The sequence below is a fragment of the Lolium perenne genome, chromosome 6 (genome assembly GCF_019359855.2).
Source record: "Lolium perenne isolate Kyuss_39 chromosome 6, Kyuss_2.0, whole genome shotgun sequence".
In the NCBI taxonomy this organism is placed as follows: domain Eukaryota; kingdom Viridiplantae; phylum Streptophyta; class Magnoliopsida; order Poales; family Poaceae; genus Lolium; species Lolium perenne.
The window spans coordinates 186,144,902-186,160,065 of NC_067249.2; the positions used below are offsets into that span (position 1 = coordinate 186,144,902).

The 15,164-nt window shown below is 51.4% G+C and overlaps 1 protein-coding gene across 3 annotated transcripts; it reads left to right on the forward strand.

Moving 5' to 3' along the window:
• The first annotated feature begins 737 nt into the window (after positions 1-737).
• Positions 738-7,261, forward strand: LOC127306695 (homeobox-leucine zipper protein ROC5). Of its 3 annotated transcripts, none has more exons than XM_051337385.1 (9): positions 739-895; positions 974-1,108; positions 1,221-1,447; positions 1,565-1,682; positions 1,809-2,726; positions 2,813-3,040; positions 4,625-4,802; positions 5,029-5,402; positions 6,407-7,261. In XM_051337385.1, exons 2-9 carry the CDS (start codon positions 1,007-1,009, stop codon positions 6,764-6,766), a joined length of 2,505 nt encoding a protein of 834 aa, XP_051193345.1. In that variant the 5' UTR covers positions 739-895; positions 974-1,006; the 3' UTR covers positions 6,767-7,261. The 3 variants fall into 3 exon arrangements, with proteins under 3 accessions (XP_071678914.1, XP_051193345.1, XP_051193347.1); XM_051337387.2 differs by having other exon boundaries at positions 743-1,108; positions 1,809-2,534; positions 2,625-2,726; XM_071822813.1 differs by having other exon boundaries at positions 738-1,108.
• Positions 7,262-15,164: the final 7,903 nt, after the last annotated feature.

Sequence of the window (15,164 nt, forward strand, 5' to 3'; positions counted from 1 at the left end):
AGGGCGAAAGCCGGACCGTCACGCGGATCTGGCGACAAGATGAAGCAGCGGTGACGGATCTCGTCGTGGCGCTCGGTTCCTTCGGTCGGAAATGGAGGCACCAACATACGTCGGGAGCTGAGAAGCCAACCGCCGGCATGCTCACATCCCGCCAAGGCGCTAGCCCGTTTTCCTCGTAGAGCTGGCACACATGGCCCACCCAGACGTAGTGACGGTTCCGCTCCTTCTTCTTGCCGACACATTACGAGCCCGAAAGCCCCACCCAGACGTAGTGACGGTTCCGCTCCTTCTTCTTGCCGACACATTACGAGCCTGAAACCGGTGAATGTCTCGACCCGAACATGCCAATTAATTTGCGTTGGACCGCCAAATTAAATTTTTTCTCCATTTCTTGTTTGCGTAAAAATAATCATTTATATCTATTTTAACATCGGCCCCCCCCGAAGAGGAAATATTAAACGGGTCCGTGCCCCGGCACAGAAGCAAACAAGCCGCTGCGGCGGTCGGGCCGGAGCATGACGCCGTGTAGGCGCAGACGAAACGCCCCTTGCGAGCAGGGAGAGAGGTGTGGGGCGCCCGCCGGAAGGGAACAAAAGACAGGCACCGCACCGCCCGTTTGACTGCGCTGCATCAGCGTCAGCGCCTCGCGTCTCTCCCCACGCCCAACCTTTTCCATGCGTCCACACCCCCCTATCGTCTCGTCTCGTCTCGTCGTCTTGCCATTTTGACCTTCCCCTTCCCTTCCCACCCGTGCATAAACCTTTCTTTAACCAGCTCCTCCTCCTCGCCCTCCTCCCTTAATTTAATCCTCCTCCGCTCGCTCGCTCGCCGTGGGAGGCTTAGGTTAGGGTTTTGAGGGACCTAATCTCGCGCTAGTAGAAAGAGGGTGGCCGAGGTCAGTCTCTCTCTCTCTCTCCTACCTCACCTCCCGCACCCAGGATTCGGGTTCTCAGGTCTGCAGATCCAGCCGCAGGTCTCTTTTCGGACTAACGATAGAGACGCTGGCATGAGTTTCGGTGGCCTCTTCGACGGCGGTGGCGCCGGCGGCGGCATGCAGTTCCCCTACGCCGCCGCCTTCTCCTCCTCCCCCGCGCTCTCCCTCGGCCTGGTACGTTTTCCTTCCACCACGCCCGCCCGCGCGTTTCCGCCCTAACGCTCCTCCTGCTTCGCTCGCCGTGCTGGCCGATTCGGAGAGTCTTACGTTTTCTCTGTGTCGACAGGACAACGCCGGCGGCGGCGGCGGCATCGGCGGCCGGATGTTCCCCGACGCCGCGGCGGGGCGGGACGCGGACGCCGCGCAGAACGACAGCCGCTCCGGCAGCGACCACCTGGACGCCGTCTCCGGCGTCGGCGACGACGACGACGACGCCGCAGAGCCCAGCAACCCGCGCAAGCGCAAGAAGCGATACCACCGCCACACGCCGCAGCAGATCCAGGAGCTCGAAGCGTAAGCGACCCCAAATCTCGCGACCGCCCATACCACTTCCTCCCTTTTTTCATCCTTCTCTCTCCACCTTTTCCATCTTGTCCTCTCATGCATGGATTCGTCTCCGCGTCCGTGCAGGCTGTTCAAGGAGTGCCCGCACCCGGACGAGAAGCAGCGGGCCGAGCTCAGCAGGAGGCTCTCCCTAGACGCGCGGCAGGTCAAGTTCTGGTTCCAGAACAGACGCACGCAGATGAAGGTACACACCACCACCACCAGATCAACCCATCCATTCGCCACCATTTCTCTCCGCTATCATTTTTGTTTCCCCGTTCGTGCGAATTCACGAATAACGTCTTAATTTCTCCTGCTCCACCCTCCACAGACGCAGCTGGAGCGGCACGAGAACGCGATCCTCAAGCAGGAGAACGACCGCCTGCGGGCGGAGAACATGACCATCCGGGAGGCGATGCGCACCCCGATGTGCGGCGGCTGCGGGAGCCCGGCCATGCTCGGGGAGGTCTCGCTCGAGGAGCAGCACCTGCGCATCGAGAACGAGCGCCTCAAGGACGAGCTCAGCCGCGTCTGCACCCTCGCCACCAAGTTCCTCGGCAAGCCCGTCTCGCTCCTGTCCCCGATGCAGCTGCAGCCGCAGCACCTGTCCATGCCCCTGCCCAACTCCTCCCTCGAGCTCGCCGTCGGGGGCATCGGTGGCATTGGGTCTATGCAGCAGCAGGCTACGATGCACGGTGGCATGAGCGACTACGCCGGGGGCGCCTCCAGCTCCATGGGCACGGTCATCACGCCCGCGCGGGCCGCTGGCTCTGCTGCTCTCGCGTCCATGGTGGACATCGATAGATCCGTCTTCTTGGAGATCGCTATCAGCGCCATGGACGAGCTCGTCAAGATGGCGCAGATGGGTGATCCTTTGTGGGTTACAACGGGCTTGCCTGGTTCTCCCAGCAAGGAGACGCTCAACTTCGACGAGTACCACTCCACTTTTCAGTCTATTGGCATGAAGCCTGTCGGGTTTGTGTCCGAGGCCTCTAGGGAGTCCGGACTGGTCATCATCGACAACAGTGTTGCCCTTGTAGAGACCCTCATGGACGAGGTTAGACTCCAGGCTAACCCATTCCTTCCTTCATTTACATTTGTTCCGCAGATATATTATGCTGACGATACTGCTCCATTTCATTCTCAGAGACGGTGGTCTGACATGTTCTCCTGCATGATCGCCAAGGCCACAATCCTTGAGGAGGTGTCTAGCGGCATTGCCTCAAGCAGAAACGGCGCGTTGCTGCTTGTGAGTTCCTAGCTAACAGTCCCCAGTGTTCACATCATATTGCGAGGAGTGTTAGCCTCTGACTTGCTTGCTTTTGCTTCCAACAGATGAAGGCTGAGCTACAGGTGCTCTCACCTCTGGTCCCCATCAGGGAGGTTATATTCCTCAGGTTTTGCAAGCAGCTGGCTGATTGTGCGTGGGCAGTGGTGGACGTGTCCATTGATGGATTGCTGAGCAATCAAAATTCTGCTACGGCACAACCAGCTGCAAATTTGAAGTGCAGGAGGCTACCTTCTGGCTGTGTGATGCAAGACACTCCCAATGGCTACTGCAAGGTAATAACCAAGACCTACATATTTTCTCTATCAAATAGTTATCCTAGATTCACATTCTTGTGGCATTGCAAATAAATAAATCGACGGGGCTGTAAAAAAACAAGGCTATCGCCGTAGTTTGGAAGTGGTACTTGTACGTGGAAGTTAATGGTCAAACTTTGCCCGGTAGCATTACAAGTAAACCATGTCACTTCCACTACTTCTCCACTACCACTGTACTCTCTCTAAACTAGGGGGACAGTGGCACTGTTCTCCAAATTTGGTTGTTTAATCTTACTGATTAGTTTATAATGTGATTTGATGGTGCCCATGCAACATAGTGTTCACAAGTCAAGGCCTAATTGATTAGTTAGGGTCATGAACCCACTACCCTCATAAACAATTCGTTTGGTCAACGAGGAGATGGGTTAAACAAGTTACCCATGAATAGTTAAACGTTTATGTGGATCCAACACCATTACCCAAATATTTTTTATGCTTGTTTAATCGTAGCACCTATTTTTCTAGGGGATTAGATGCTTCTACCCCTTGGATAGAGCACCTTGGGTAACTTATTGTCCGCACTTTTATCAATGTGTCCCTGACATGTTGAAATCTGGGCTACTTGCACCTTTTTTTTAAGAACTATCTTCGCATACTTGAGACTTGCACAGATCTTCTCAATCTGTGCAACTGCCGGAAGGAAATTGATTTCTGTAAACCGATATGGGAACTGAGGAAGAAGAAAATAATTCCTATTCTGGTGAAATTAGTATGAGAAGGAACCCTTTACCAGTTTGTCGAAAGGACATGGTAGAGTTGTGAGATTTAACTTCAGGAGCAATGGTTCCTGTTCCAGTAGCTTCAGATTTTTGTCGACATGAAGTAGCTTCTGATATAAGTTGATTCTTCCATTTCTAACTCCTTAATCACACAGTCCTATAATTTGTGTTGAACTTGTCACTTCAAGTAAGATCTTTCTTAGGACTCTTATTGTAAGATCTCAAAGGGAGAAATATTCTGGAAATTGTATAATGCATCATTTGGGAGTTCACATCCCAGAAATCGACAATGCAGTATCAGACTGATGTCAAAATTTGGTGGCAATTCCATGTGCAGAAGCATCGGCTCTTATATTATCAAACTAGAGATATGCTCTTATCTCTCCCCAGATGCAATTTATTCATTAATTTATTCGAGTTGTTTCCATTTTCTTATTGTGGTCCTTTACTTCCATGTTACTAAATCTCTTACGAATCTTTTCCAAGTCTCACTACAGTAATAGTAGAATGGCAAGCCTGGTACAACTACTGTAATTCCACGATTGCACACTAACAAGTTATGGTGGCACCCAGCTGGCCGTCAGTAGGTTCACATCTTGGGACTGGTTAACTGGCAAACAGCCCAGTGTGTAGATTTCACGTTTTTACCCAACAGAACTAGTACATCATAACTCATAAGGTAAAATAAAAGGATGCTACTCCTAATATCTGAACTGTAGCCACAGCGTGTTGTATTGCGCTCAGAACTCAGTTGGTGTATCACACCCCAAGACAATTGCATGTGGGCGTGCATTTATGGCTAACGGATGCATTTACCCTGTAGGTCACATGGGTTGAGCATTCGGAATACGATGAGGCATCTGTCCACCAGTTCTACAGACCACTTCTCCGATCTGGCCATGCCTTTGGTGCCAGCCGGTGGCTTGCGACACTGCAGCGTCAGTGTGAATGCCTGGCCATCCTCATGTCCTCTACTGCAGTGCCACCAAATGAACCAACCGGTACATAAATTTCTGAACTTTTATCATTTTCACGTACACCATGTAAAGCTCATTTGTTTAGCTAAGAGAACACATTTTTCTCGAGCATCTTACTATCTACTATAAATAAGACGTACTATTTTGGGATGTTGATTCTGTTATAAGTAAATGATTTGTAGATTAGATTTGGTGCTGCCTGTACTTTGATACACAACTGATGTATAATTTGTGTCACATTTGATGCCAGCTATATCACAAGAGGGTAAGCGAAGCATGCTTAAGCTCGCACGCCGGATGACGGAGAACTTCTGTGCCGGGGTGAGTGCATCATCTGCACGTGAATGGAGTAAGCTGGATGGTGCAACAGGTAGCATCGGTGAGGATGTGCGTGTCATGGTACGAAAGAGTGTGAGCGAGCCTGGGGAGCCAGCTGGAGTGGTGCTGAGTGCCGCCACATCCGTATGGTTGCCTGTCGCTCCAGAGAGGCTGTTCGACTTTCTGCGTGATGAACAACTGCGTGCGGAGTGGGATATCCTCAGCAATGGAGGACCCATGCAGGAGATGACTCGGATCGCAAAGGGGCATCAGAATGGAAACTCCGTATCCCTCCTAAGAGCCAGTGTGAGTATCTTCTCTTGAATTACTATTTTGATGGTTAACTAGCTAATGGGGTTTGCCAACACAAAGTTGAATTGACGCGTCTAGGGCAATGAACATCACTTTCACCATAGTAGATATGAATGAATCTGCAACTTTGTTGTGTATTTTTTTTTTTTAAAACCTGTAAGGTATTTAGATGAATTTTAAACCTCCGTTGTATATTTGGCATGCTTAAAAAAATTGGTATACAGCTGTGTGTAAGTTCTTAAAATGTATACTAAGAAGCTTTTGTATTACACTTGACTGAACTCTAGATATGTTTTATCTACCTGTGAGAAGTTTCCTGAGGATGCAGATATAGCCCACCTGACAGTACTCTCTGGGAGCTCTCACATAGAATAACACTTTAACGCCATATCCAGTAATAAGTATTATATTGTGAACGGAGGAAGACAAGGAAAAAACACAAAGTCTGGCAACTTTCTATCAAGCACTTTTTGGAGTCTAGGGTAGATGAAAAAAAGTCGTAATCATGGACCAAAAGGTAACGACGTCTAGAGAAAGTCTAGAATGACTAGCACCACACTTTACACAAGGTGTGAGAAAGGTACTACAAACTGGGGACCAAACTGGGAAGGAGGTCCAGATCTGCTTGAAAAGTTGTCAGGTTGACAACGGTTCATTACTGTCTAATCCGTACAAAGGGTTAGCAGCCAAACCCAAAGCTGGACCGGATCCTGTGTGCAGCTCGTGTGGATCCTGATTCCATGGACTTCATCATAATTTTTTTTAGGAAGAACATAAAACCCCACTGTTTCGTCAGTCCTCCAAACACTAGCAGACACAGATAATGAGGCAATGTACTCTCAAATTGAACTGTTTGATCATCACGTATTAACTGCTGGCTGTCTGACTCTGGTCTATGAAAAGTTCATCATTTGTTTTCACTACTTTTTGAGGTGCATTACTGATACTACCTAATATTCTGCAAAAATATCTCTGATAATTCATGCCTTCTTCTGCAGGCCTTGAGTGCCAACCAGAGTAGCATGTTGATCCTTCAGGAAACTTGCACCGATGCTTCGGGATCGATTGTTGTATATGCTCCAGTGGACATCCCCGCAATGCAGCTTGTGATGAACGGCGGGGATTCCACCTATGTCGCTCTGCTGCCATCTGGATTCGCCATTCTTCCTGATGGTCCTAGCGTCGGAAACGAGCACAAGACGGGCGGCTCTCTGTTGACCGTGGCATTTCAGATTCTTGTGAACAGCCAGCCCACTGCCAAACTCACCGTGGAGTCGGTGGAGACCGTGAACAATCTCATCTCATGCACCATCAAGAAGATCAAGACTGCGCTGCAGTGCGCAACGCCAGAGTGTTAGAATGGATTTTTTTTGCCTCGGGGATGACTGGCGACGGCGACGTTGAGTCTGAGTCAAGAACGAACCGCGCAATGGAAAAAAGAAATCCTTTGCTAGGTGATAAGGATCTTAAGTCGACAAGGTCCTTAGCACAGAGCAATGGTGGTGGTTCGGGTATTGACTCGGCCTCTTCCGTCTGGCTTTTGTTCCCCGGTACCAATACCCTTGCATTTTAGACATTTCTTGGAAGGATATGCTTTTAGTTCCATGGTTTTAGGGAGTCGATGTGTGTACTTTCGGCTGGCTCGTTGCCTCTGTACTGTCTCTTTCTTTTGTAAGAATGAGCTCGTGTGCAAGTGGAAGCTCAGAAATGCTGGGTAATTTAATATCCGTCCATGCATAGGTTCTGGTAGAAGTATAGGATCAAACGTCAATGTTTGAAAGCCGACCTCATAATGTCTGGCATTGCTGCTGAGATTTTATTTTGGAATCAATGGCTAGCCAAAGTTCTGAATATTTGCTGAACTGTGCTGTTTCATGTTTGCAGAGTTTTTATTACGTATATACAAAAAGGCTGCATTATGATCATAAATTGTGGTATTGAAAAGAGACAGTGCTGACAGACTAGTTCTGTGAACACGAGTAAATCACTGAGGTCATGTGCCAAGTAGAAATACACAATGTTCCGGCCGCATGGGATCATCGCTCTGTGGCGGCCCTGCTGCGTGGGGTAGCAAGAGCTGAAACAACGATAGCGATGGATCGTGCTGCTGACGGCCTGACGCCCAGTTTGACAGTTTGCACGTACAGCCGAGAGTCCTTTTTCATCTCATCATCGACCAAGAGAAAAAGTCTGTGTTTTTGTTTGTTCTTTTAACTTTTTTTTTTCACGCCGCACATCTATTTTGGATCAAGAGGAAAACCCGATATACTAGATGCCAAGCAAATCGGCTTGCCGCACTGTTCTTCGTTCCCCTGATTCCCCGACCCAGCACTGGAGTCTGGAGCACGCACACAAGAAATCTTTCGGCTTTCCCCTCTTGTCAACAAGCAGACCGGCGCTCGTGATCTGACCCGTGAATTGGGCGGCGACCACTGTAGTGTTGTTGTTCACTACCGATGCCGCTCGAACCAGTCATCAATCACTATGTACTCGTGATACGTGACCGAGCCCGAGTTCTCGGGATAAAGGGTCACGGAGCAGCACTGTACGGAACTTCGCCGCTAAATCGACGGATAGCTAATTTACATATGAGATCATCTGACCAAAACCGGCGTCAAGCTCGCCGGGAGGATACGAAGCAGGAAATAGACCACAATGCTTGCAATAGAGATAAGCGGGTGGATCATACTTAAGTAGTACCATTTATCCTCTTTACTTTTAAAAAAGAACTAACTCCTTCAATGATATTTTTTTTTTTTGAGTTAAAGAAATTAGAGGACAACCTAATATTGATACGCTTGAATATCTACTTCGGAAAAAGCTTTCAAAGCACGTGGTGTCCTAAATAGAACTTGGGCACGTGTGAGTTGTGACAACTAACAAAAGTTTTGCGTCAGAGCATCTCCAGTCGCATCCGCCAAAGGTATTTGGGGCGCACCGGACAAAAAAATATTTCCAGTCGCGCGCCCCAAAGGCCCTTTTTGTCCGGCGTGGCCCAATACGGTGTCCGTCGTTCCGAACACGTCCCCGCTACACAGGGGACGCTCCGGGCACGCCGGACACAACTGTTGTGGGTATACTTCATGGGTGTACCATCGACAGTACCTAGATCCGGCAAGCCCGGGTGGCCCATAGATGGTGATGTGGCATGTGGCCCATCGGGCGACCCAGTTGCTGTTGATCCTGAAGGATGAAGTCTGGCCCAGGACAAGGGAGCCGGATCCGACCGACCTTTGGAGGAACCCGGATCCATGAAGGCCCATTAGGAACCCGGATCCGGTACGACGTATAAGGGAAGGCGGATCCTTGACGTGCACGGCAAGACATTGTACCGTGGTTAGGCAACCTGTAATCCAGCTAGGACTCTCCATGTAAACCCTAGATCCATGCGCCTTTATAAGCCGGATCCCGGGAGCCCTAGAGGCACAACCACAACTCATTGTAACATCGCGAAAGCGCCCAGATAATTCCAGAGAAGCAGCAGTAGGCCCTGTCATCGTGCAGGTGTTCCAAAGCTGGATAAATCGCGTACCACCGTCCAGTGTGCACTCCGCCCTATGGCCCCTACTTCTTTTCCCCCTCGTGAGGATCCCTCCTCCGAGGCACCGTCGATTAGGCAACGACAGTTGGCGCCCACCGTGGGGCCTGCGGCGTCTGGAGGCCGGAACCGGGAGGGTTCCGCCATGGGAAGCTACGACGACACCATCGCAGTGGGGCGCGTCTTTTACGCCGGAAATCTGTCGTTCGTCCCTCCGGATGAGTGCTGGATTCCGGCTAAGACAAACCCCGTCAAGCTCTCCATCGTCCCAGTTGGCGGCATACACATCTTCATCGGGGAAACCGTCGATTCCGACGGAAACCCGCTGGTAAGTAACGCTGACGCGGCCGCCGCTGAGCAGGACGCAGTCGCGAAGATCCGATCTGAGATGCAGGAGCTTCCCGAGGAAGATTCCGCCTTGGATCTGGAAAAATCAAAACCCACCCAATCCGCCCCTGTGCAGGAAATAACGGTGGAAGACCAATGCAGATCCACCTGGGTCTCCCAGGTGTTAGAGAAGCAAAGGTGTCACTTTGTACACTTCCTGGCCCATACCGCCGGAACCGCCCCTCAAGAAGATGGAGCTGGTCCCGAGCAGGTCGAGGCACCGGAAAACAACGTTGCTCCGGATCAGCAGGAGGCTGTCGGAGAAAGCGGAACTCCGGTTGAAGAGTCGATTTTGGGCAACCTAAGCCCAATTTCCGGGGATACCCCCTCCATGGACACTGAAGAGTTCGATCGCAAGCTGAAGGAATACGGATACGGTGACCAACCTGAAGTTGAATCCGCCCAGCCTAAACATGTCCTCGCGACCTTGGCGGCGCTGGATCAACGCGAATCAGAAGATGAAAACACCCACTCCGATCCACAGCCATCCCGTGAAGGATCTCCACTTTCGCGGGAACGACCGCATAAGGAAGTCCTGTCCCCTGAGGAGATGGTTGAACAAGCTGGCATGGACGCAATCTATCACTCGGATATTCTCAACAAACCCATTACTCCCGAAGACGCGGAGGCGCTAGAAGCAAAGAGACTGGAGATGCTGGCCACAGCCAAGAAATTTGCCCAAACCACAACCGCAATGCTTGACGAGAGGAAGGAAGTCGCGATTTTTGTCGAAGGCTTTCTCCAGCGCGAGCAGGAGGTGGACGAAGGACTGGTGAAAGTCAAGCAACTCCGGAAGCATTGGGAGGACAAGATCGCTAAGGCTCAACAAGAGGTCGATAAGATCCGGCGAGAAAATATAGCTCCCCGTAAGACCACCTTCGCGACTCCGACCGAGCAGCAGCCGTACGCCACTCCAAAGGACAATATGAAGAAGGCGGCGGAGATCTTGAAGAAAAAGGACGAGGAAATCGACATCAACTACGTCCGTACGCTTGTGGCTTCAGCAATGAAGCAACAGAGCAAGGCAGACACTTCGCGCAAGTTGGAATCCAACCCGGAGCACTGCATCTCCACCGCGCAGAAGGACGCCTATGACAATCACCATCGTGATGACGAATCGCGAACCGGATCCTCGGAATGCAGAAGGAAAACCAGAGAACACCCAAATCCAATCCCTGTACCATCAAAGACGCCTCCGTCAGATCCAAGAAAGGGAAAGGATGCAATGTACACTGGTAAGGACAAGTACCGCAATCCCTCTCCTCCGCCTAACGGATATCCGCGTCCCCCTCGCTGCCGTAGTCCAGCCGGAAACACCAGGCCCCATGGGCCTGGCGGAATCAACATCCGCGACAATATGCTGCCCTCAAGAAACATGAACAGGGAGCGAACGCCGGAACCCCGCCAGAGCCAGATCAACGATCGCGAGCCCGATCCCAGGAGGAGTCGGAACGAAGAACGCGACCCGGAGCCCCGCAGGAGCCGGAACGGCTATGGTAGCCAGCGCCACGACGAAGGCAGTCACCGGAGCCGGAGCCAGCACCGCGAGGAGCCCGGAGAGTCTGATGGCAGAAGCAAAAGGTCGGATCGGCCCCCTCGCAGGTCTCCCTCACCACCACCTAGCGGTGGAGGCGGAGGTGGAGGCGGCGGCCGAAGATCTCGCTCACGTTCAAAATCCCCCCCGCCACAGCTCGCGTGATGCACGGGAACGCCTCAACGAATACAGAACGGACTACATCGGCCCAAAGTGCTTCGGCAGGATGATTCGAGAGGAACCAAAGCCAAGGATGAACCTAAAGCTACCCGGAAACCTGAAGCATTATGATGGCACGGAAAGGCCGGATACCTGGATCGAGGATTACTATAATGCAGTAACCTTTGCCGAAGGAACCCCTAATATCGCCTGCCGCATGCTTCAGCTGTACCTTGTAGGTCCAGCCCGGATCTGGCTCAGCGACCTCGAGAAGAACTCCATCTTTTGCTGGTTCGACCTGAAGACAGCCTTCGAGAAACACTTCAGGGGCACCTACAAAAGGCATGCCACAGCAAGCGACTTGCAAGCATGTATCCAGAAGAAGGGAGAAACCTCGAGACACTTCCTCACACGATGGCTGGCATGCAGGAACGAGTGTGAGAATGTTGATCACACCACTGCTATGCACGCCTTTATAGGTGGATTACAGAGGGGAGGATTGCTGCGGCACAAGCTGACTTGCCTGGCTAACGCAAACAAATTGACTTTGGATGACATGATCTCCATCGCCAGTGATCATACCGCCACCGACAACGATGCAGGCGGAGAGCTCGCAGCCACAGCAATTCCCTTGCACCAGCAGAAGAAGAACCGTGACAACGGTAACAATAGCAGCCATAAGAGAAAAAAGCCCCCTGATGACCAGAAGAGTGGCGGATCCGAGATGGTAGCCATAGCGTTCCAACGCGGAGGTCAAGGAGGCGGAAGAGGCCGCGGTCGCGGAGGCGGAGCCGGCAGGGGTCAGCAGCGTGGTGATGAAGTCACCGCTGCCGGATCCCGCGCTCCCCAAACCTACGAAGAATACAGGGACATGCCCTACCTGGCCCATCTGGATCCGGCTACAGGGAAGTCCACTCATACTAACCGCAACTGCAAGTGGGTCAATGATCTGATGAACGACCCGGAAGCAGGATACAAGCGAGCCCGGAAGCACCGCCCACGCGGCAAAGGAGGCAAGGGCAAGAACAAGGACAAAGAGGAGGACAGTTCCGAGGCGATGGACGAGGATGATAACTCGCCGGATCCCAAAGCAGGGTCCGCAGGTAAATCCAACCCCTTCGAGAAAAAGAGTGTGGGCGCGTACCACACCTTCCTCGGAACCCCAACAGTCCGCGCCACTAAGTCAGCTTTCCGGATCCTGAACGCCACAGTTCCGGCTGTGCCGCAGTATGTCAGGTGGTCGGAAGTCACGTGCACATTTGATAGGCAGGATCACCCTACCATTGTGCCAAAAGAGTGCTATGCCTTGGTTTTAAGTCCCCGCATAGACGGGTATGACTTCTCCAAGTGCCTCATGGATGGCGGAGCCAACTCGAACATCATGTACCTGGAGACTCTGGAGCGGATGAACCTTACCAAGGAACAGCTCAAACACAGCAACACTGAGTTTCATGGCGTAGTTCCAGGTAAAAAGGCGAATTCCCTCGGCAGCATCACACTTCCCGTGGCCTTCGGCGATGTTCACAATTTCCACGAAGAGAAGATCACGTTTGAGGTTGTGCCCTTCAAGAGTTCCTACCACGTCATCTTCGGCAGGCCCACCTACCACAAGTTCCACGCAAGAGCGTGCTACATCTACAACAAGCTCAAGATTCCGGATCCCAATGGTATGATTACCGTATCCGGAGACTACAAAAAGGCTCATGAGTGCGATTTGGGCGAAGCCGCCTTTGCAGAGTCTGTGATATCTGGAGAGGAGCTGAAAGGCTACAGAGCCGCGGTGGATCCGACTGAAATGCAGACCACCAAGAAGCAGATCTCCGAACAGAAAAATTCCTTCAAGGCCGCGATAGAGACCAAGAAAGTCAACTTCAAGGAAGGAGACACCACCAAGCAGGTCTCAGTCGGAGCCAACATGGACCCCAAATAGGAAGACGCGCTCGTCGAGTTCCTCCGCGCTAACATGGATATCTTCGCATGGCAACCTTCTGACATGTCCGGAGTACCAAGGGAACTTGCCGAGCACTAACTCAACATAAACCCGGGGGCTAAACCGGTGAAGCAAGCTATGCGACGCTTTGGAGATAAGAAGCGTCGCGCCATAGGAATGAAATTAGCAAAGTTACTAGAGGCAGGTTTTGTAATAGAAGTTATCCACACTGATTGGGTCGCAAATCCCGTCCTTGTACCCAAAAAGAATTATGAAATACTAAGAATGTGCATCGATTACTCTGGCTTGAACAAGCATTGCCCGAAAGATCCGTTTCCCCTGCCGCGCATTGACCAAGTCATTGATTCGACGGCAGGGGCGGAACTTCTGTGTTTTCTTGATGCGTATTCTGGGTATCACCATATCCGGATGAAGGAGTCCGACCAAAAGGCGACCTCATTCATCACCCCATTTGGCACTTACTGCTATGTTACTATGCCTTTTGGCTTGAAAAACGCAGGTGCCACCTACCAACGTACGATGCAGCGGTGCCTGAAGGACCAAATTGGCCGGAACGTGCACGCCTACGTCGACGACATCGCGGTCATGACTCGGAAAGGATCCGACTTGATCAGCGACCTCACAGAAACCTTTGAGAACCTCCGACGGTACAAGATGATGTTGAATCCGCTGAAGTATGTCTTTGGCGTACCAGCTGGAAAACTCCTTGGCTTCATTGTCTCTAATAGGGGCATTGAAGTTAACCCGGAGAAAATCAAGGTAATCCTGTGCATCAAAAGGCAAACTTGTCTCAAAGATGTGCAACGACTAACTGGTTGCGTCGCAGCAATCAGCAGGTTTGTTAGCCGTCTTGGCGAGAAGGCGCTACCCCTGTACAAGCTATTGAAGAAAATAGACAAATTTATCTGGGATGAGGCAGCAGATGCAGCACTTCAAGGGTTGAAGGAAATACTCACCTCCCCACCTATCCTAGCAGCTCCAGGAGAGTTAGAGCCTATGCTCCTTTACCTGGCGGCTACCAACAGAGTCACCAGCCTCGTCATCGTGGTGGAGCGACAGGAAGAAGGTCACGAGTATGGAGTCCAAAGGACAGTCTACTACATCAGTGAAGTACTTACGGAGTCCAAACAACGCTATCCTCACTTTCAAAAGCTAGCCTACGGAGTTTTCCTAGGCAGCAGGAAGCTGCTACACTACTTCCAGGAGCATCCAGTAACAGTCGTGAGCAAAGCTCCGCTGTCAACGATTCTCAACAACGCTGACGCAACAGGACGCACCGCAAAATGGGGCATTGAATTATCCGCCTTCGACATCAACTACAAAGCCAGGACCGCGGTCAAATCCCAGGTCTTGGCAGATTTCGTCGTAGATTGGACAGAAGCTCCGGATATGAATTTGGAGCCGAAACCAGAGACATAGGTTATGCACTTCGACGGATCCAAGCAGCATCAAGGCTCAGGAGCCGGAGTCACCCTGAAGTCCCCTACCGGAGAAGAACTGCAGTACGTTCTGCAGATCCACTTCGAAGCTACAAACAATATGGCGGAATACGAGGCTCTACTACACGGACTGCGCATCGCTAAGGAGATAGGGATCAAGCACATCATCTGTTGCGGATATTCCGACCTGGTGGCACAACAAGTAGCCGGAACCTGGAACGCCAGAAACTCGGTCATGGCGGCTTACAGAGACGAAGTTGACGAGATCGCCAAATGCTTCCTCGGATACGAAGTCAAGTACGTCAGGAGAGACGATAACACAGCGGCAGACATGCTATCCAAGCTCGGATCCTGCAGGAAGCCAATTCCACCCGGAATTTTCCTGGAGCATCTCCGGATACCCTCGGTGAAGGGCGCTAACCCGGAAAACCCAGAGGTGGCAGTATCTCCGGCTAGAGAAGTGATGGCTATCATTCCGGCTTGGACACATCCTTTCCTGGACTACCTCATCGATCAGAAGTTGCCAGAGGACGAGGTCCTCGCACGACAGATCATCAGACGAGCAAGATCCTACACAATCGTTGACGGATAGCTCTACAAACGAAGTGCAACAGGAGTTTTTCTCAAATGCGTCTCTAATCAAGATGGTATTGAGATACTCAGAGAGATCAATGCAGGGGACTGCGGGCATCATGCCACCCCCAGGTCACTCGTTGCAAAAGCTTTTCGGCTTGGGTTCTACTGGCTT